The 23,714-nt window shown below is 36.1% G+C and overlaps 1 protein-coding gene and 1 non-coding gene across 3 annotated transcripts in view; one reads left to right on the forward strand and one right to left on the reverse strand.

Moving 5' to 3' along the window:
• TAF4B (TATA-box binding protein associated factor 4b) overlaps window positions 1-23,714 on the forward strand; it is a 164,819-nt gene that overhangs the window by 125,387 nt on the left and 15,718 nt on the right. Inside the window, exons 14-15 of one of the 2 annotated variants that reach the window (XM_055368362.2) lie at window positions 5,193-5,297; window positions 7,407-10,669. In XM_055368362.2, coding sequence (XP_055224337.1) covers window positions 5,193-5,297; window positions 7,407-7,451 — 150 coding nt within the window. In that variant the 3' untranslated portion in view covers window positions 7,452-10,669. Of the gene's footprint in view, window positions 1-5,192; window positions 5,298-7,406; window positions 10,670-23,714 lie in introns of those variants that run through there. The other variant, XM_004059269.5, reaches the window with a different exon arrangement.
• On the reverse strand, window positions 13,799-13,904 carry LOC115931528 (U6 spliceosomal RNA). Its single transcript, XR_004067999.1, has one exon. It is a non-coding gene; the product is annotated as a U6 spliceosomal RNA (small nuclear RNA).

Genomic DNA, 23,714 nt, shown 5'->3' on the forward strand with positions numbered 1-23,714 from the left:
TGATCAACAATATCGAGAACTTTTCGTAAGACTGAGAAAGGAAAAAACAAAGAACAGAAATCACTAATATTGCTCTGTTGCCAAGGCTGTAATGCAGTGGTGAGATCTCAGCTCACTGCAACCTCTGCCTCTTGGACTCATGGGATCTTACCCCCAGATGCCATCCTCCAGAGTTAGGATCCCATAAGCCCAGGAGGTGAAGGTTGCAGTAAGATGAGATCGCATCACTGCACTCCAGCCTAGACAACAGAGTGAGACCCTGTCCCCCTGCCACATCCCTCTCTCCAAAAGCAAATATAACAAATAACTGTGCATAAGTTTGGCAACTTAGATAGATTAGATGACCAACACCTCGAAAAGCACAAACTGTCAAAACTTACCCAAGATGATATGGTTCTGTAATCTTTTTTAATTTTTTTAGTTCTGTAATTATTAAACAAATTGAATTTGTAATTAAAACCTTCTAAGAGAGATACCAGCACAGATTTTTAGTAAATTCTACCAAAGATTTACAGAAGAATTAATACCACTTCTACACAGCCTCTTCCAGAAAATAGAAGAGATAGAAACACTTCCAGTTCATTTTATGAGGCCATTGTTGCCCTAATAGTTAAACCCACAAAGATGTTACAAAACAAGAAAACTACAGGCTTATATCTCTTATGAACATAGATATAAACATCCCAAACAAAATGTTAGCAAATCAAATCTAGTTTAGATTTGATATAAAAAGAATGTATTGATACTTGACATATGAAAGAATAATATACCATGACTATGTATATTATACTCTAGAAATGAAAAGTTGCTTTAATATTTGAAAATCAGTCAATATAATCTATCATATATTAATAGTCTAAGAAACACCATGTGATCCTATCAATTAATTTAGAAATATGTTTGATAAAATTTAAAATCCATTAATGATTAAAAACTCTCAGGAATCTAAGAATAGAAGAGACTTCCTTGGCTGGGCATGATGGCTCATACCTGTAATCCCGGCACTTTGGGAGGCCAAGGCTGGTGGATAGCTTGAGACCAGGAATTCAAGACCAGCCTGGGCAACATAGCGAGATTCCTGTCTCTCTTAAAGTAAGAAATTTTAAAAATGAAGAGACTTCCTCAGGCTGATAAATGATAGCTTTAAAAACTCTCCTAATATCGTTTTTAATGGTGACTGAATGCTTTCTTCCAATGATTAGGAAAAAGGCAAAGAAACTTGCTTTTACCAGTATTATTCAGCATTATAGTTTAAGTCCTTATCAGTACAATGAAGCAAGAAAGACAAATAGATTGGAGACATGGAAATAAAGTAGCTTGTCCTTTAATTCTTTTAAGTGTGTCTTCCATAGAGCAAAAGTTTTAATTTTGATGCAGTCCAATTTGCCAATTTTTTCTCTTATAGGTATGCATTAGGTGTCATGTTCAAGGACTCTGCTGGACTCCAAGTCATGTTCTCCTATGGTTTTTTCCTATACATTTTTATAGTTTTACATTTATATTTTGATTAATTTTTTATAAGGTGTGAGGTTTGGATCCAGATTGATTTTTAAAAAATTTTTGCACATGGATATTCAGTTGTTCCAACAACATTTGATGTTTGTTTGTTTGAGATGGAATCTCACTCTGTTGCCCAAGCTGGAGTGCAGTGGCATGATCTCGGCTGACTGCAGCCTCCACTTTTGGGTTCAAGCAGTTCTCCTGCCTCAGCCTCCCAAGTAGCTGGGATTACAGGCGTCCCCACCATGCCCAGCTACTTTTTGTATTTTTAGTAGAGACGGGGTTTCACCCTGTTGGCCAGGCTGGTGCGAACTCCTGACCTCAAGTGATCTGCCCACCTTGAACTCTCAAAATACTGGGATTACAGGTTTGAGCGCAGCGCCCAGCCCCACAACTTTTGTGTAAAAGACTGCCAGACCCTTAAGTGGTAAGAATAGACTTTAATCAGCTCCTGCCTTTCCATAGAGGCTGGAAGATGGGCCCTTATCATCAGATGTTGGATGGAACAAATAGTAAATTATTCTAGCAGTCTTGAGTTTTTTCAGTTAGGCTCTTTAAGAAAGTTAAGGCCATCCTACGGCTTGAGCTGTTAGAAACTGTGTTAATGTTTTTTAGGCCAAGGTTCAGGCCTGGTTGAAAAGAGGGCTCAGAAGTTTGGTCAAGGAGAGAATTTTTGTCATTTCTCAACTGCATTCCTTTCTAACCTGGCCAAAAATCAATTGGCCGTATTTATATGCATCTTATTTGTGGATTTCTGTTTTGTTCTGTTAACCTTTGTGTCTGTCCCTTTGCCAGTATTACATTATTTTGATTACTGTAGCCTTATAAGAAGTCTTAAAATTGCATGGTATGATTCTTCCAATTTTGTCCTTCTTAAAATAATGGTTGTAGCTATTCTAGTTCATTTTTCTTTCCATATAAACTTTAGAATCAACTTATCCATATCCACAACAAAATTTTATTAGAATTGTGTTAAGTCTGTGGATGAATTTGGAGGGAATTGAAATCTTTGTTGAGTCTTACAAGCCTGGACACAGCATGTCTCTCCATTTGTTTATTTATTTTTTATTTCTTTCATAGGCATTTTGTGATTTATAGTGTAGAAATACCTGTATGTGTTAGATTTATATCTCAGTATTTCATTTGGGAGAGAGCAATTATAAATGACATTTAAAAATTTTAAGTTTCCAATTGTACCTTAATGATATTTAGGACTCACTTATTGCATGTGTCAACCTTGCATCTTGTAATATTGCTAAACTCACTTATCAGTCGTAGGAGGATTTTTTTTATATATAGATAACTTGGGGTTTTCTGCACAGATAATCGTATCATTTGCCATCCTGTTTCCACAGGCAAGCCTCTAACTCAATGGCCATTTTTATTGAACTGAGGTTACTTATTGTAGTCTTTATCCTCGATAAATGCCAGATTTGCATTAATGCTCAGAACTTCCTCCTTTTCTGGTTAAAAGTGCCTGGTTTTACTCTTTTGTGCTTGTCAAGATGCATTGGTTTTGAGAAAGCTTGTTATAAATACAGGGCCGATGAAAACTATGGTCAGTTTCCATTTTTGTTAGATTTTTGTGAAATTTTCTAAAATTTTGTGTGAGAGACTTCAGAAAACCAAAGTATAATTTGCAGAATGGGAGAAAATGTTACACTACACATAGGGGAATTTGAAGACAGTGGTCAGTTTAAAAACCTTTTATTTGGTTTGACTATCTTGCAGATGCCATTTCTCTACAGGGAAGGACTTTAAAATATAGCTTGTTGTTTGATTTGTACTGCAGGGTAGATTAACTAAAATCATTATTTTGTCACCTAGAAGTTCTGAATTGTGGCAGCATTAGACTCTAAAACTATATTTTTTATTAAAAAGGCCAGCAGCAACAAGAGATATTTTATAACTTCTGAAAACACTTTTCTAACAATTTATTTATAAGTAAACACACAGTTTAAAAGGATTTCTGTCCTATAATTTGTGAAGCAAGTGGAAAATGGTTCTTAGTTCATTTTCTTTAATTAATTGTTGTCTTAGTTCATTTGGGCGGCTATAATGAAATATCTTAGACTGGGTAGCTTATACACAACAGAATTTTATTTCTCACAGTTATAGAGGCTAGGAAGTCCAAGATCAAGGTGCCAGCAGATTTGGTGTCTGGTTAGAGCCTACTTGCGCACTATGTTCTCGCTTGGTGGAAGGGGCGAGGGGTTTCTCTTAAGTCTCTTTTATAAGGGCACTAAGTCTCCACCCTCATGACTTAATCACCTCCCAGAGGCCCCATCTCCTAATAACAGTCACCCTGGGTGTTAGGATTTCAACATTAGAAGTTTGGAGGGATACAGACGTTCAGAACATAGCAATTATTTTCTGCTTTACTAAAGATTCAGTTACCTATTCAGTTATTCATTCTTTTCCCTAATATTAAAATAATCTGAAGTAATCTTAAAGTGGAATTTATGTACTTGGTATCTCCTTAAGACTGACTGTTTCACCACAAACTACTTTTTGTTTTCAACCTGCTCTATTTTTAAACATGTGTTAAAAGATTTTGGTTAGTACTCTTTTGAAAGAATATTCTCAGTACATGTATAGGGTTTCTCAACAGGTTACTTTCAGTTGACTGTCTTGATCTTGTTTGAATATGTGACTGTCAACCAGCCCCAGATTCTTTCCTCTTTTCCCTCCATAGTATTAATATTAATAATAAGATTTTGATGGGAATTGAACATTATTCTTCTCTTCTAAAAAAGCTTAGGGATTTATCTAGTGGTGTTCTATTTTGACTTTCTCACTTGGTGTTTTTTTTTTTTTTAACAGTATACCTAATTTGACACTTAGTTGCAATGAAATCATGCAGTTTCTGCCTTTTAATAGGACATCTTTCATGCATACCCCTGTATAGTTTTGCCCACATAAAAAAAAATTATACCCTGTAGATTTGGGCATTCTTGATTAAGTATGACGAAAGCTGTACAACAAAACAGTACTAAATCACTTTAGAATTTTGCCATGAAGATTATAGAGTAGATCTAAGACTTTTATTTGCAAATGAGAAAGTGTGATATACTAAAGAGGTCTTTAATGAGAGCATTTTGCTCCACATGCTGTCTCCACCGCTTACTACTTGTGTGGTGCCTTTTATGAAGTTGCCCTAACCTCTTAGAGCCTTACCGTCTCCATTAATAAAAAGAGGATGATGTACAATTTTTATGTTGTAGCAATCACCTTTTAATATGGTTGTGAGAGTTAAGAAAGTGCTTTGTAAATTATATAGCATAGTAGAACTGTGTGCAATAATGTACAAAAACATCTTTATTTTAAAGTGAATTTAATCTGAAATGGTTGACTGTAGTTTGACCAATCTCTCTCTGACTTACTGTTCAACTTAATTCTTCAGGCATTTCTTATCTGTGGTTATACTGGGAGAAATTAAGCTTTAGATGCCTTTCTTCTTTTCTGTACTTCTCCTTTACCTGAGTTCTGCCTCTTCCATATAGAGATTAAGAACTAAAGAGTTTGTTGGTGTAAAAGCAGAAAATGTGCCCTTGGCTGTTATGGGAATCTAATGTTTATTTTATATTGTAACTTTATTTGGTGAATGCAGAAATAGGCTTAGTAATCAGTTTCTTTTTCCCTCTGAGCATGAATGTGTGTAAACGTTGATTTTTTTTTCTTCCGTCTTCTAGTTACAGCAATTGGAACTTGCACAGATACAGCATAGAGATGCTAATCTCACAGCTCTTGCAGCTATTGGACCAAGGAAGAAGAGACCACTAGAATCTGGAATTGAGGTATTGAAATAATATTCGTTATTTTATTTTTAATGTCAAGAAAGCAAGCCAAAAAGAAGCAAAGACTTAAAAATAGTTTACCCTGTTATGCACGCTGTTGCTGCCAGACACTTCTTAAAATTCATCTTATAAAATCTTAATTTTTGCCAGGTTTTAAAGATGTTTATCACCTTGAACTTGTTACTTATTTCATACTACTTGTTACTTATTTCATACTTTTTCTTTCCCCCATCTCCAGTCATATTGAATCTTCCAGTATTTAAATTTTTTATTTCTGTACATTGTTTCTAGTGTTTTTATGCAGTCCTGTTCCCTCTGTCTAAATCTGGCTAATCTTGTAAGACTGAATCTGCCCTCTTATTTCTTTCATAAACCCTGACTATTCATTCCCATACCAGCTTCTCTTTTTCTGAGTATATGTGTTTGCATGGCAATGTTTCCTTGTATGAACATTTTCTCTTCTGTTAGATTATAAACTTTTTGAGCAAGGACTATAATAATAGTCTTTTGTATTCCCCGTAGAATAGGCACATGTATACTCAATAAATGACCTTAATTGTTTGGTTAGCACCAAGAAAGGATCTTACTTACATCTTCAGAGTAATTATTTAAGATAATATTAGGGCCGGGCACGGTGGCTCACGCCTGTAATCCCAGCACTTTGGGAGGCCAAGGCGGGCAGATCACAAGGTCAGGAGATCGAGACCATCCTGTTTAACACGGTGAAAACCCGTCTCTACTAAAAATATAAAAAATTAGCCGGACGTGGTGGCGGGCACCTGTAGTCCCAGCTACTCGGGAGGCTGAGGCAGGAGAATGGCGTGAACACGGGAGGCGGAGGTTACAGTTTGCCAAGATCGCGCCACTGCACTCCAGCCTGGGCGACAGAGCGAGACTCCGTCTCAAAAAAAAAATAAAATAAAATAAAGATAATATTAGCCTTTTGGCTTTAGGAGCAATCATCAGGGCTGAGATAGAGGTATGCTAAGGGCTCTGAGATAAGGTTAGCAATAAAAGAGCCATAGCTCATCTTATACTTCTCTGTAGAATTTAAATCTACTTTGAGGCAAACTTCCTACCATTGTTGATCCTGAACATTGGTAGTTTCTAAATGAACGCCACTCACCTTAATAGATGAAAGATTTAAAAATTCTAGTTCTTTTTCATTTTAAATGTAACATATGAAATATTCTCCCCCTCTCCTGCCCAACCAGATGTAACCACTGTTAAGTTTTTCACATATCCTTCCAGGATATATGTGGGCACATATATGACATGCATTCACAAATCTACATGTGTGGTTTTGTTTTTAGTTAAATATGATCAAACTGTACCTATTATTATGCCCTTAATATTTTCCCCCTTTCCACAGTCTACCTCATATAATTTACTTCCATACTTTTTAAGGGTATATGACATTACTGTATTTTAGTAAACCATAATTTATTCAACCAACCCTCCAATGGACATTTAGGTTGTTTCCAGGTTTTTGCCTTTATTGCCTCAGATAACATTTTTGCACTTATATTGTTGTGTGCTTGTACAATGTAAGTACAGGCAAAATTCATAGAAATGGAATTCCTGACTTAAAGGATATGAACATTAGGAAAACTCTATGGGAAAAAATTCAAATATATACAAAGGTGGAGAGAGCAGTATAATGAACCCTCATATGGTTGTGAAAGTTAAGAAAGGGCTTTGTAAATTATATAGCATAGTAGAACTGTGTCCTGTATAATATACAAAAAACTGCCTTTATTTTAAAGTAATTTTCTTTATATCTGAAATGGTTGACTGTAGCTTCACCAATCTCTCTCGTACTATTCAACTTATTCTTCAGGTATTTCTTATCTGTGCTTATACTGTTATATAGCACCGCCCTGCTCCAGCGACCGTCAATTTAATTTTATTTATTTACTTATTCATTTATTTATGTAGAGATAGGTCTTGCTCTGTCACCCAGGATGGAGTGGCACAATCTTGGCTCACTGCAGCCTCAACTTCCTGGGCTCAAGCAATCCTGTCACCTCTCACCCACCCAAGTAGCTGAGCTACAGGCACACACCACCATGCCTGCCTAATTTTTTTTTTTTTTTTTTTTTTTGGTAGAGACGGAGTTTTGCCATGTTGCCCAGCTTGGTCTCGAACTTCTGAGCTCAAGCAGTTCATCCGCCTTGGCCTCCCAAAGTGCTAGGATTGCAGGTGTAAGCCACCTCACCTGGACAGGACCATCAATATATGCTTAATCTTGTTTCATTTATATTTGCACCAACTTTCTTAGGTTAAAATTTTCATCCCTCAGATTATTTTAAAGTCGTTCCCACACTCAGTATTATTTAATACATAAATATTATTTGTTGCTCATGATTTTTATTAACATTTTAAAAATTACCCTCTAAGTTGTATCAGTTTTTATATTCATTAGTGTGCCTATCTCACCACACTCCCATTAACACTGGGAACTATCTTTGCCATCTCATGACTGAAAATGCAAGTTTTAATAGAGTGTTTAAGTTATGAGTAAGTTGAGCAACTTTTCATGTATAAATAGGCATTTTCAATTTTTCTTTTTCCCATGGAGTTACATTTTTCAATCCATTAGGGAAATAGAACAACCCATTTTCCCTAGCCCCATTTTCTTTCAGTTTGTCTGGGCTTTATTCATCTAAAAGTTTTTATTTTTCCTTTAAAAAATGCCACAGTCTTTCATTTTTATTTTTGTCTTTTGGGTTTATATTCTATTTAGAAGGCCACTTCTTAATTAGAATTATGTGTTACTACTTTGATCGTTTCACTTTTTAAGCATAAATCTTTGATTCGTACCGAACTTGAGTAAGAGTTGACGTGTGTATTTAGCTTTAGTCCCTCAGTCCTCTCGCATTATCCCTTAGGCTAGATAATTGTCCCAACACCATTTACTCAGTAATTCTTTCCCTGCTGATTTTAAATGCTACCTTTATCACACACAATTGTATATCAAACATACAAATTCTTGTATGTATTTGGGTCTGTTTCTGTACACTCTGAACCAGTGTTATCTAATAGAACTTTGTATGGTTTTGAAAATGTTTGTGTCTGCAATGTCCTTAATAGCCACATATGGCTGTCGAGATCTTGAAATGTGGCTAGTGTGACTAAAAGAAATTTTTAATTTTTTTAGTTTAATACAAATTTTAATAGTCATATGCTGCTTGTGGCCACTATATTGGGCAGCACTGCAGGACTGCCCAATATAGTAGCCCAATATAGTTCTATTTATGACTATTTATATATTAGTATCAAACCTTTTTTTAACCATCTTATTTTTACGTGTATAATTAAGTAGTGTTAAACACATTCACATTGTTGAAAAAACCTCCAAAACCTTTTCATCTTGTAAAACTAAAATTCTATACCCGGTAAACAATTCTCCATTTCTCTGCCAGCCCCTAGTAACCATCATTCTACTTTCTGTTTCTATGAGTTTGACTACTTAAGTACCTCAGATTAATTTTAATTTTTATTTTTTTGTAGAGACAAGGGTCTCACTATGTTGCCCAGGCTGGCCTTGAACTCCTGGCCTCAAGCAGTCCTCCCACTTCTGCCTCCCAAAGTGCTGGGATTATAGGCATGAGCCACACTCTTGGCCCCAAATCTTAATATAATATGTTTGAAAGTATGGAAAAACTGGCCGGGCATGATGGCTCACACCTGTAATCCCAGCACATTGGGAGGCTGAGGTGGGCAGATTGCTTGAGGTCAGGAGTTCGAGACCAGCCTAGCCAACATGTGAAACCTCGTCTCTACTAAAAATACAAAAATTAGCTGGGCGTGGTGTCATGTGCCTGTAGTCCTAGCTACGTGGGGGGGGGTTGAGGCAGGAGAATCACTTGAACCCGGGAGGCGGAGGTTGCTGTGAGCCAAGATCACGCCACTCCCCTCCAGCCTGGGCAACAGAGTGAGACTCCGTTCTCAAAAAAAAAAAAAAAAAAAAGTATGGAAAAACTAGTTCAGCGTAGAATTTATCTTTCTGCTAGAAACAACTCTACTGAGTTGTTCTAGTACAGAACAACTCACTGCTCTTTGTTTTTGGTCCATTTGTATATGATATGTATAAATATTTTATTTAAATTGGGGTGTGCTATTTCATCATTAAGTATATTCCTATAAATATGCTTTGTTAGCATACATTTTATTTTGTGGCAAGAGTAGTTATTTGTAACTTTTAATTCCTTTGAGAATGTGTTATAGGCATGTCTAAGTTCCTGACTTTTCTACTGCAGTAACATTATACAACAAATTATGTTAAATGTTTGCTTTGTGAGAAATCATCAGAGCACATGGGATAAGTATATGTGCTTTGGACTCAGAAAAATCTGGGTTTGCTTCTTGACTCTGTTAAGCTTTGTAACCTTGGATGAGCTCTTTAAACCCCATACCTCAATTATCCCCACCTGTAAAATGGGCATATTGCCTGTCTTATGTTTTAAGGATTGGTTTATGTGAAGTACTTAATTAGTGTCTGGCCTCAAGTAAGTGCTTAATGAATTGTCATATTTGTAATCATAGTAATAATTCCATGATTTTGGCTTTTAATAGTATTTTATCAGTAGCATTAATGGCCCATAGTGAATTTGCAGTGTTAATCATTAATCTCTCCTGAGCATCAATTCTTATTCTCCTTTGAATTTGTCACAAATTTTAGAGAATACTTTCTAATTTATAATAAACAGATTTTTAGGTGTTTTTATTTATTATATGTTTGAATCTGAGAAAATCCATTGGTTAGGGAGAAAACCGAATGTGCTGTTTGTGTTCAAAACAATGATAAAAACCATTATGTGATTTATCTACAATAAAATGCAAAATTATTTAATTTTTAGTTTCAAAACAGATGTTTACTAACTTGGATATAAATATATTGAATTGTCTGTCACTTGGTGCTTCTTTAGTTTTGAGAACTCAGGCATGCATATTTTCCCCTGTACTTCCTGTACTTTAAGCTGAGATAATAGTCATATAATCAGTCCTTTGGATCTGTGGGTTCTGTGCACATCTGTGTATTCAACCAACTGCAGATCAAAATTATTCGGAGAAAAAAACATCACATAATAAAAAATAACACTACAACAATTAAAAACTATACTAAATTTAAAAATACAGTATTACACTATTTATATAGCATTTACATTGTATTATGTAGTATAAGTAATCCAGAGGTGATTTCAAGTATACAGGAAGATATGTGTAGGTTACATGTAAATACTGTGCCATTTTATATCAGGGACTTGAGCGTCTTTGGTTTTTGGTATCTATATCTTGGTGCCAGTCCCCCGAGGATACCGAGGGATGACTATAATGTCAACTTGAATTGAAAATATCTATTTCTTTAATCAGCTGGTGACATTTTTAGTACAATTATTATTTTGAAATTTGCTGAACACTAATTTCCTTGTTGTTGATTTTTATTCATGGTGTTTTAACTTTAAAGGCATTTTTGTTTTCAAAATGAGAGACAGGCTGGGTGCAGTGGCTCCAGCCTGTAATCCCAGCATTTTGAGAGGCTGAGGAGTGTGGGTCACAAAACCCCGTCTCTACCAAAAAAAAAAAAAAGGGGCAGCGCATGGTGGTGTGCGCCTGTAGTTCCAGCAACTTGGAGGGCTTAGGAGGGAGGATAGCTTGGCCCAGGAGGTCAAGGCTGCAGTGAGCTGTGATCAGGCCACTGCACTCCAGCCTGGGTGACACAGTAAGACCCTGCCTAAGAAAAAAATAAAAGAAAAAAGGAGAGAGAGGAGAGAGCCCTATTGCATGCTCCTTCAATGTTTAGGTATACTGCTGATTTGCATTAGTTACAATTGTTAAAAACCCTTTATTCACTTGCTTTATTTCTTCACAAATAACACAAAAATGATGTATGAAACCATTTTTACTTTCAATATTCTGTACTCTGGAAACAAAGGCTTTACTTTTTGTTTGCTTCTTTATCGATGGGAACCTGAAATCTTAACATGTTTGAGTTAAATTTTTTAGAATCAGCATATAATCCCAGAGAGAAGTGGGAGTAGAATCTAGTTCTTCAGAGGGTAACTCTTTAGTTTGAATGCAGGTTTTTTCCTACTAAAAGGGAGCACTCTCAGTTGGGAAGATTGAATAGAATGATGGTAGTTTTTAAAAAAATGTAACATTCAAAAACATAGCGTTTTAACATTTGAAGATTACCTTTATTGTTGCTAAGAAATTGGAGAAATTAGTTTTAGACCTTTCTCCTTGAGTATTTTTTGTTATGATAAAGCAAAACTCTTCTCATTAAACATGATCTATTTGTATAATTTATATATTAACCTAGCCTTTGGAAATTTACACTTGATATTCTCTGAAGTCTTGGTAAAATTGAATAGCATCAGCTGCTATGTCCTTATGTTATCCTGACAAAGAGCAGCAAGTACCAATTACAATTTTGAATAAGATATTTATACCATAAGCTTATTGGCTAGTGGGTCGCAGGAGAGTGGAGAAATAGTTAAAATGTACTATTTGGGAGTACTTTGAAATGTGTCCTTTCCTTTTGCTGCTGTGGTTTGAAGTTATATATATGAAATTAGTTTTTAAATTAATGTAGGCCGTACAGATATTAATACAGTAAAATAAAACCTACTTTAAGATTTAGAGTATTTGTATGTATGTATTGTGTATGTGTATTATATCGGTGATGTGTTTGGGGTTCTTTGGAATTTTAAAACATTAATCACTTTACTTCCTGTGTTAATTAGAGATCCTTGGATTAGAAAGATTCTCTTTTCCCCCATTAGCTATACTTTCAAATGTTTTGCATGCCTTATTAATGATCCAGCAACGTTTATTTTTTTTAGCACAAATATAAGTTATATTTTAACCTTACATAATAACATGTCTAAAAAATTATACAAAATCAATTTTTGGAGCTATGAAAGTATATATTAAGGAATTTCAGCATACTATTTTACTTTGAATGCTTTTTTACTAACATAAATAAATGAAGCTTCCCAAGATCGTGTAATTCAGTTGATTTCATAATGCTGATATTTCTGTAACAATCAGGTTTACAGCACCAGATTAGCTACATGGTGCTTATAGTATCATTTTACTTAAAATAGAATTTGCTAACCAAAATAAAGAAATTGCAATATGTATTAGTATATGTCGTCTCTTTCTAGAAGCAGGTTAAAGTGCTACTCTATAATTCTATTCTTTTTTTTTTTTTTTTGGAGGTAGAGTCTCGCTTTGGCACCCAGGCGGGAGTGCAGTGTCATAATCTTGGCTCACTGCAACCTCCACCTCCTGGATTCAAGCGATTCTCCTGCCTCCGCCTCCCAAGTAGCTGGAACTACAGGCGCATGCCACCACACCTAGCTGATTTTTGTATTTTTAGTAGAGATGGGATTTCACTATGTTGGCCAGGCTGGTCTTGAACTCCTGACCTCAGGTGATCTGCCCTCCTCAGCCTCCCAAAGTGCTGGGATTACAGACGTGAGCCACTGCACCTGGCCTATAATTCTGTTCTTGAGGATAAAAGTAGAAAGGACTTTTTTGAAACTTCAGTTAGCAATACATTAGAATATTTGATTGAAAATCAGAATTACATGAATCTGATTTTCAGCAGGCAGCAGAAGCTTCCGGCTTGTAGCCAAAAAGAAAGTCTGGAAAGCTAGATGGGAGTGTCTTGGAGAGGAGGGATGGTACTGGAGAGGGGTCTGTCCATGAACCGTAGGAACTCTGATGGTTGACATATGTGTCTATACCAGGTAATAGGAAAAAGCAGACGGCAGAGTGAGACAGAGTCCGTGGCTTTGTCATCTTCAGAGAAGGTTGTAGTAGCGATTTGTGGACTTAATTATTTTCTACACTATTGTCTTTCCATGAATCACTTCAAGTATGTAGCAAGATAGGGCTTCCAAAGCAACAGACTTGTGGTGGTCTTCTCGAACTCAGTGCTGTACATAGTTCTTTGACTGTACCTGATAGAATGTTTTTGGTTTTGTTTTTTGTTTTGAGATGGGGTCTTGCTTTATCACCCAGGCTGGAGAGCAGTGGTGCGATCTCAGCTCACTGCAACCTCCACCTCCCAGGCTCACGCCATCCTTCCACCTCAGCCTCCTGAGTAACTGGGACCACAGGCACACGCCACCTCGCCTGACTAATTTTTTGTATTTTTAGTTGTGACCAAGTTTCACCATGTTACCCAGATTGGTGTCAAATTCCTGAACTCAGGTGATCCGCTGCCTCAGCCTCCTAAAGTACTGGGATTTACAGGTGTGAGACACTGCGCCCGGCCTATTATTTTATTTTTATTTCTTGACTTGTTTATTTCTACTCATTTTATAAAGGAAGAGTTATAGAATTTTTAAAACCAGATCTCTTTGGATTGTAATATTTAGATTAGATTTGATGAATGACTTCCTGACAGTGTTTAAACTAGCATGAATTTACCTCAGTGTACAATCTCTAACATGTTTTCCAATGCCAACATTTTATGAAATATATATAAAAATGTGGAATGCTTCATGAATTTGCTTGTTATCTTGTGCAGGGACCATGCTAATCTTTTCTGTATCATTCCAGTTTTAGTATATGTGCTGTCAAAGTGAGCACGCCAGCATTCTTTAAGTTTCTCTAAAATGAAGTGGAATCTCCCTAGAAGAGTAATAAAAGAAGGTAGATTGCTCGGTCAACAAATGATTATTGATTTAGGGGGAAGGGAAGGGGGATCTCCTATGTCTGCCATGCTTATAAGATAGTACTGCTTAAAGCAAGGGGTATAGATAGCTTTTTATTTGAGAGGAGGGAATGTTTAACTATGTTCACATTTAAAATGTCCAAATGGTAGAGAAGAGTATTTTTCCCTTGTAAGGAAACAATAGAAGAATATTTAAAACAGCTTTTCCTTGGATATTCTATCTGAAAATTTCCATGCATATATTAGGTTAAACCATGCAAACTTGCCATTTTTTTTAGGTGAACAGTTGTTAATTAAGTATTGGCAGTTTCAGATAGTTCAACCTAATACAATCATTATATATACATGTGCTTTTAAAATATATATGTAATAATCACAGTTTAGCTTTATCAGGCAATTAGAATGTATTATCTTCATTAGTCCTCACAATTCCTCTGTAAGATCATACTATTGTTTTCCTCAAATGAAAAAATTGTGGTATAGAGAGGATTAGTTGCTTCCCCAAAGTTCTATAATTACTAAGTAGAAGAACCCAAGTACATGTCCAAAGAAATGTGTGCTTTTAAGTACTCTAATAGGATCATCCTAAAAGCACTATTCTATAATTTGTGGGACAGTGTGTCTTGGACATTAATAGGATTCTCCAGAAGAGCATACCAGTAGGATATACATATATACATGTATGTACAGGGATATTAAAATGAGAATTGGCTGACATGATTATGGAAGCTGAGAAGTCTCACGCTATGCTGTCTGCAACCTGGAGACCCAGGTAAGTTGGTGGTATAATTCAGTCTGAATGTGAAGTCCTGAGAAACAGGGGAGTCAATGGTGTGGTGTAACTCTCAGTCCAAGGCGGAAGGCCTGAGAATGGGTGTGGGGAATTAACTGGAGGTGGGTCACTGGTGTAAATACGGGAATGAGAACCTGGAGCTCTGATGTCTGAAGGCAGAAAATGCATGTACGAGCTCTAGAAGAGAGAGTGAGTTTGCCCTTTCTTTATCTTTTTGTTCTATCCAGGCCCTCAACTGATTGGGTCATGCATCCTTACATTGGTAAGGGTGGTTCTTCTTTATTCAGTCTGCTGATTCAAATGCTAATCTCTTCCCAAAACACTCTTATAGACACACAGAAACAATGTTTTACCAGCTATCTGGGTAACCCTTAGCCCAGTCAAGTTGGCACATAAAATTAACCATCATAGACATTTTCCCATGCTGTTACATATCCACCGATAGACATTTAGAATATTTTCACTTGTTTGTTATAAATAATGAACATCCTGTTTTATCTTCATGTAATCATTTGTTTTACAGGATTGATTTCTAGAAGTGGAACTTTTGGGTCCATGGATATGCACAAAATTTAATAGACACTCATAATGCTTACCAAAAGCATTCCAAAAGTTTCCGCTGCTGATTGAGTGCCTATTTTTCCATTTTCTTGCTAGCAGTAGATATGATCAATCATTTAAAAATGTTTGTCACTGCAATCTTTTATTTATTGCATCTCTACCGTTCCTTTGTGCTCTCTTCAAAGGTCAAAGTTCTGTTTTTACATGGAAACATGGTGTAGAAGTGTTGAACAACCTCTAAAATACCCTATGTGAGAAATACTTAGATTATAAAACATTTATTTAAGTATTAAAATCATTTAGGGATAGTTTTTTTTATAACTTAGAAATGTGTACATTTTCAAATAGAGAACCAGGTTGAATACTTATGGATATTTAAATGATCTTAAGTAGGTGTCATTTTCTTTACCATATTTGCTAGTTTTCGTCATTTGAGGATAGGGTTAGATTATAATTGAAATACTAAGCCTGAAATTATTTTGGAAAACCCAAAGGCTTAAAACCTTTTGGGGACAAACAGTATTTCTTAAAGATAATTGTCTGTTTCTGGTTGCTGTTACAGGTGATGCTTCACTCTGAAAAGGTGCATAAGTAATTTAACTAAAAGTCTATTCACATGAAAGGCCCAGATTTAATTTGCATTTCCTTAAGGGGCACAGATAGCAGTCCCTCTTTACCTCCATTCTCTTCTACCAGGCTACAGGGGACCACAGTTTTCTAAAGGGTTCCTTATTTGTTTATTATAGCTGACTTATTAGATGTTTAAACAGATTTATTGTCATCTAACTCTTTTTATAAATATATACATTCAGTAGAATTTAGAACATGCTGTTACCTTAGACAAAGCAGCTCCTTATATTTTAAGATTTTTTTTTTTTTTTACATTATGTTTTGTTCACACTTCATGAACAAATCTGCCTTGCTATTCATAAATGACCTAGACATAAATCTGAATTTTTAGTTTGGTCTTTAAAATTTTCCAAAGACTTAAAGGTTGACTCTTTGTCAGCTATCTTTATGGACTTACTATGAAATATGTTAAGTTGCATATTATTGGCTTATCATTTTTTCACAAGTCCCACATAAATGAGAGAGGCTGAAAACATATATTAACAAGAACAAAGAAGAAAGGAGAAAAATGGCAGTAAGGGTATTCAGTAGAATTTGAGAGTTGATTCAAACTAGTGACTAGAGGCATTCTTTCTGAGAAAAATAACTAGCCTAAGAGAGGAAAGAGGAAGCTTGAAATACTAATAGTCAGGTGCATTACTTTTAAATAACAACAGATTGGCAAGGATCGCCAGATATTTGAGGAAAAACCTTTATGTGAAAGATAAAAGGGAGAATATGGAAGAAAAACAAGGCATGAAGCAGAAGGAAACTAAAAAAAAGGGAAAAGAAAGGAAATGGAATATTTTGCAACCGTTACACTAGACTAGAAGGCTATTTGAAAGAAAAGCAGTTGGGGAAAATGAAATACCCCTTTGGAAATGTAAGGTATACTGAAAGAAATAAGCAATGATAAAAGAGTTAGAAGTTAAGACTCAGGACTGCTTCAAGAAAGTTACCTGTTTTTAAGACAAAGATGGTGTGCTGGACTTGTATTGTGTCAAACTAGCTAAGCTGGAACTGTTTCCCAGATTTCTTTTTTCTTTTGCATCCTTAGCAAGGGCCATGAAGCATTTTGACTTTGAAAGGTAAGTGTGAAACTGCAGCCATATTCTTTTGCTTAGAAGATCAGGGTGAGGACAACAGATGCTGTTGCAGCTCAAAGGCGTTGCTAGCATGGGCTGGCACAGGCATTGCCCAGCAGCTGGGCTCTTTAGCTCCTCTTCTCTTTTGGCTCCTCTGAACCCTGGGCCAGACCTAGCACCAGATGCAGAGTTACAGCTGAACATGAACTGTTTAACTAGGTTAACAATTACACATGGCCAAATCTCTGGTAATGCCATATTTTGTATCATTTCTAGTCTTCTCTGGTCAAATGCTAACTAATACAGGGCTTTATACCATTGGTAGCTGCAGAGGAGTAGCACCTTAAAAGATGGGTTCCTGAATTAGTTCTGGGTTTTCCAGAATTGGTTCTCTGGTCTAATCAGATCTAACAGCAATGATGATCCTGTCTCTAGTGGTAGAAGGGACACTGGTGGTCCGTGGCATGCAGTGGCAAAACTTGTAGACAGTAGAAATTAAATGCCCCTAGAAGGCAAGTTTTTGGGAGAACAAGTATTTATTACCACAGAACATTTTAGTGACAATAATAATGAGATAGATTGGTTCCTTCAAAGTACACTGGAGAACTTAAGGAAGAAAAGGGCTGTAAATTCTGAGCTCAGAGTCCACATAAGGGAGTGAAATCATCTGTGATTGCCCTAAAAGAAATCCTTATGTCTTGTAGCCAAAGGCAGAGATTTCTGGACACCAAACCCAAAGTCTCTTCCTGCAGGTGGCTGAATTACAGCGCACATTGAACTTCCAATCTTGTAAGATCTCTTGGGTTAAAGTGTACAACACTTATTGGGAAAGAGTGGAAAATTAAAAATTGCATGAGAGATATTAGCAGATTCCAATGAAACTGGGTATCTTGAACTCCTCAGTTCTATTTCTATTGAACCGCCCTTGCCAGTCCTTCTACCCCTGTCTGTCTGAAGGAGGTTAATCTCCTGTAGCACCTGTATTGACTTCCCTTAAGGAAGTTGCCTTACATGGGACTACTGATCTTCCTCAGGACCTATCCTCACCACCTCTCATTGCTTCTATACCTATAATCAGCCTCAAGTTCCAGCAGCCCCCAGAGAATGAGGTACGAAGCACCTGATTTTGCCTGCAGTTACCTGAGGGGATGGTGTGGGAATGGATCCTAAGGGTGTAGGTTCAGGGTAGAAGGAATATAAAGTTGGATCAGGCTGAAGTTATTGATATGGACTCACCAATAGAGATACTAGACAGAAGACATTAGATCAGAGAGAAGGCTAGGAGTGGCTTTAACAGTTAATTCAGTTGGTTGACTTAAAGCTAGATCAGAAGGTGGCCTGAAAGTGAAATTGAGATAGATGATAGAACTTTATTTGTATATTGTAAATATCTGTATCCAAAGGCTTGGGGAAATTGGGATGCTAGAGTGGATTTATCATGTAGGTCCTGATCACACATGTGGGTCCAGAGGCTATTCATTTTATCAAAGCTGTGAGAAATTAGGAATTCTCAAAAAAGACCCAACTAAAATTCAGATTTATGTTTAGGTCATTTATGAATAAGTGAGGCAGATTCGTTCATGAAGCGTGAACAAAACAGAATGTTAAAAAAAAAATCTTAAAATATAAGAAGCTACTTCATCTAAAGTAACAGCATGCTCTAAATTCTACTGAATCGACATCATATTTATAAAAAGTGTTAGATGACAATAAATCTGTTTAAACATTTAATAACTCAGCTATAATAAGTAAATAAGGAACACTTCAGAAAACTGTGGTCCCCTGTAGCCCGGTAGAAGAGAATGGAGGTAAAGACCTGTGCCCCTAATTCTTACCATTTCCTTATTTCTCTATTCATGAGGGGAGCCTCACTACCCTTCAGGAGCTCTGTTGGCTATTTACTTTAAGTTAGTAATGACAGGGGAACTGCTGACATCAAACTAGGTCCTGGAATTCATTGGGAATGATAGGATTCCAGGTGGCAGAGGTAGGAGTGTCATTTAATTGCTAAAGACAAGGTGAATGTGGTTACCTTAATGGTCAGCAAAGTCAGTGCAGTAATCAGAATAGTCTGAGCTGCAGAGGTCTTTGATATTGGCTAGGTGATCATGGTATCCCTAGAACGGAAATAGATGGGCAATCTAGTCTTCCTTGATTTGTATAAACATATAAGCTCTAGGTCTGGTGAACAGATGGGTGACTTTGATGATCTCAGTAAATGATTATACCCCCGCAACTAGTCCCCAGATTTAAGCCAGTTTACAGACCCCAAGACCTTTGAATGAAGGAAAAGCCAGGTCCTCTTGAGGAAAGACCCTGCCTCACAGTGAGAAATTCTACTGTGAATTTCTTTCTAGCCTTTCCTCAAAGGGCCTGCAGCCATTTGCCAGAGTGATTGTGCACTGGGGAAGGGGAAATAATTAGACACTTTAGGGATTGGTAGACACTGGGGCTTAATGTATAGGAAATCTAGGAGACCCAAAACACCATTGTTTTCCATTAGTTAATGGAGTTTTGGCATAGATCTGCCTCACAATGGACCCTGAACCCACAACATGGTTATTTCCACATTCCTGGAATGGAGAATTGGAATGAATAAACTCAGCGACTAACAGTTCCCACCTTGGTTTCCTGACCCATGGAAGTGAGAGAAAGTAAAATGGAAGCTACTAGAATGGTGTCTACCTACCAAAATAGTAAACTTTCCTGGAGGAATTGCAGAGCCACCATAAAGGATTTGAAAAACGCAAGAGTGGTGATTCTTATTACATTCCCATTCACCTTGCCTATTTGGCTTTGGAGAGTGACAGTGGATTACCATAAACTTAATCCAGGTGATTTCAATTGCAGATATTTTTTCCAGATGTGCTTTTGTTGCTGGAGCAAATCTGTACAATCCCTGACTTTTGGTATGCAGATATTGATCTGGCATACACTTCTTTTCTGTATACCCATTAGTAAAGACCATCAGAATCAGTTTACTTTTGACTGGCAAGGTTTGCATTACACTCTTACTAACCTACATCAGGGCTATATTAAATCTTATGCGGTATCAAGTCTTATGCAAAGGACCTGGATAGCCCCTTCCTTCCACATATTTTGCCTATCCGTTATGTTAATACCATGCTGATTGACCTGGTGATCAAAAAGTAACAACACCGGCTGGGCGCGGTGGCTCACGCCTGTAATCCCAGCACTTTAGGAGGCTGAGGCGGGTGGATCACGAGGTCAGGAGATCGAGACCATCCTGGCTAACGGAAATAGATGGGCAATCTAGTCACTGGTGATTTCTTTTAGCTCCTGCCTTCCTCTTTAATGTTAATTTTTAAATTTAAAATGTTTATATTAATCAAAATCAATATATGTATATTGTAGAAAATATAAAAAGAAATTAAAGGTTATCTAAAAAAATGTTTTGCCAATTGCTTTCCTCTTAAAGTGAACTAGTTTACATTCCTACCAGTGTTGTATGAAAGTGTTTATTAGCATCTCATCAATACTGGATATTATTATTTTAAAAAATAATCCATGATGGCATTTGTCATCTCTCAGTCTTTTGAATTGAATTGGTAATCTTCTTTCCATCCTTTATTTAGGAGTTGTAATATACTTGTTGAGATGGCATTTGTATTCATTCATTCATTTATTCATTCTTCACTCCCTCCCTCTGTTCACCCAGTGTTACTAAGTACAATGGCTAGGTCTCAGCTTGCTTGGAATTTAGTAGTCCAAAAAGTTAGCTTTCTTTATCATAGCAGTGCTGGATTTATGCCGCTATAGCCTTTTCTGCCTTAACACAAAGCATGATTAGGGATGTACGAGGGGAGCCCATAATGTACCTTGTTAGCATGGTGGCCATGATAGCCAGCCATAGATACTTGTTAAACTGAAAATTATCAGTTTATTATTAGCAAAATATTGAGCTCACAGAATTTAAGATTCCCATGTCTTTTCCTTAAGTATTTCTAGTGTTGCATTCCACTGTCCCATTAAATATTTCAGTTACTGTTCTTCCCAGGGCAAATTGTGTGTTGATGGTGTTTTATATGTAATATTTGAGGCTTTACATGGTATTTTTTTCTTCATATCACTTTAATTATAGTTAGCCTAATCATGAGCTTATGCTAAGAAAGTTTTTTTTTAAAAGGCTGTCCAGCTTTAAGATAATTTCTATGAGTTTTCAGGCTCCCAGGAAACAGTTTTTGAAACACTCTGTCTGCCTGCTGCTTCTATAATTTAGAGTACTATTACTCTCCTTAAGTTGTAGTATTCTCACAGGACCAGTTATATTGTTATTATTCCATAATGTTGTACCTGTCTCTTTCTGCCTTTATGCAGCTGTTTGGTTTATACTTCAGTGACTATGAGAAGCATGAATTGCCTGTTATATAGGATTGCCTATAATAAGTATCAGTCAGGTCTTAGAGGGTTTTCCAAAGTGATCAATGAGTGTTGATTAACAACAAACCAACGTTTATGGGAAAAGTGGTTGGTAACTGTATTACGTTTTCATAGTTTAAATGATGGTTAATTTCTCTGTGAAATTTGTCCCAGTTAGATGTTCGGATTTTCAATTAATGTTATCTACAATACCGAGTTTACATGAAAAACAATGAATCTGCTTAAGTATACCTTATAATGATATTTAGTGTACCCTATTTAGCTTCTGTTTATGTATGCATTTTTCTCAAGAATTCCATGGAATATTGAAGGAAAAGTAAACATAGGTTGATTTTGAAGTGTTTATTTGAACTTGTTTTGGCTTATCAGGTGTGTGCCAACTTTTTTCATCGAGATATAATTCATGTACAATAAATTCACTTTTGTAAAGTGTCCAGTCCAGCTCTTTTTAGTATATTCAGAAGACTATGTAATCATCCCCACTGTTTAATCCCAGAACATTTTCATTACCCTACAAACAAATAGCTTGTTTATTTGGCCGTTACCAGTCATCCTCTCGGTTCCTGACAACTGCTAATCTATTTTTCTGTCTGTAAGGATTCACCTATTCTAGGCGTTCATACAAACGGAATCATAGAACATGTGGCCTTTTGTGTCTGGCTTCTTTCACTTAGCATAATGTTTTCATGGTCTGCCTTTATTGTAGCATGTATCAGTACTTCATTCTTGTTTTTGATTGAATAATATTCCATTGTATGAATATGCATTTTGTTCATTCATCAGCTGAAGGACATTTGGTTGTTTATACTTTTTGCTATTGTAAGTAATGCTGCTATGTACATTCATATATAACTTCTTAGGTGGTCATGTATTTTCATTTCTCTTGGGTATATTCCTAATGTCTGGGTCATATGGTGACTATGTTTGGTGTTTTTGGGAACTGCTTTCCATAGCAACTGCATGATTTGACTTTTCCATCCACAATGCACAAGGGTTCCACTTTCTCCACATCCTTGCCAACACTTGTTATTGCCTTTTAAAATTTTTATTACTGCCATTGTAATGTGTGTAGAAGTAGTATCTCATTGTGGTTTTACTTTGCATTTTCCTGAAGACTAATGATGTTGAGCATCTTTTCATGTGCTTGTAGACCATTTGTACATTGACTTTCTAGAAATAAGTTCAATTTATCATTTTTTTCTTTGGTTACTTGTATTTAGTTGTCATATCCAAAAAAAACCATTACTTAATCCAGTGTCACAATAATTTATGTTTTCTTCTAGGAGTTTTATAGTTTTAGCTCTTACATTTACATCTTTGATCCATTTTGAGTTAATTTTTGTATATGGCGTCAGGTAGGGGCCCAAATTCATTCTTTTGCGTGTGGCTATCCAGTTGTCCAGGCATCATTTTTTGAAAACATTATTCTTTCCCCATTGTATGATCTCAACAGCCTTGTCAAAACTCAGTTGATAGTAGATATATAGAATTATTTCTAGGCTCTCGATTCTATTTCATCAATCTATGTATCTGTCCTTACACCAGTACCACACTGTCTTGAGTACTATAACTTTGTAGTAAGTTTTGAAATTGGGAAGTGTGAGTGTATTTGTTTTCAAGATCATTTTAACTACTATGGGTCCTTTATATTTTCATGTGTATTTTAGGATCAGCTTGTTAATTTCAACCAAAAAAAAAAAAAAGGTAGACAGTATTTTGATAGGAATTGCATTGAATATATATAGACAAATTTGGGTAGTATTGCCAACTCAGCAATATTAAATAGTCTTTTCATTGATATTCCTCAGTTTCTTTCAACAATGTTTATAGTTTTCAGTGAACAAGTCTTGTACCACTAGTTAAATTTTTTCCTAAATATTTTACTATTTTTGATGCTGTTGTACATAGCATTGGTTTCTTAATTTTATTTTTGGGTTGTGCGTTGTCAGTGTATAGAACTACTATGTAGTTTTGTACATTGATTTTTTTTTTATCCTGCAGCCTTGCTGAACTCGTTTATTAGTTCTAATAATTTTTTGTGAGTTTCTTGGGATTTTCTATATACAAGATCATGTCATCTGCAAATAGTGGTAGTTGTATTTCTTTCACTTCTGGATGCCTTGTTGTTTCATTTTCTTGCCTAATTGTCCTGGCTAGAACCTCCAGTACTAGTTGAGTAGAAATGGTGGAGCAGACATCCTTTTTTATTTCAGAATTTAGGGGAAAAGAGTTCAGTCTTTCACCAGTAAGTGTGATGTTAGCAGTGGGTTTCTTAT

The sequence above is a fragment of the Gorilla gorilla genome, chromosome 17, assembly GCF_029281585.2.
Source record: "Gorilla gorilla gorilla isolate KB3781 chromosome 17, NHGRI_mGorGor1-v2.1_pri, whole genome shotgun sequence".
In the NCBI taxonomy this organism is placed as follows: Eukaryota; Metazoa; Chordata; class Mammalia; order Primates; family Hominidae; genus Gorilla; species Gorilla gorilla.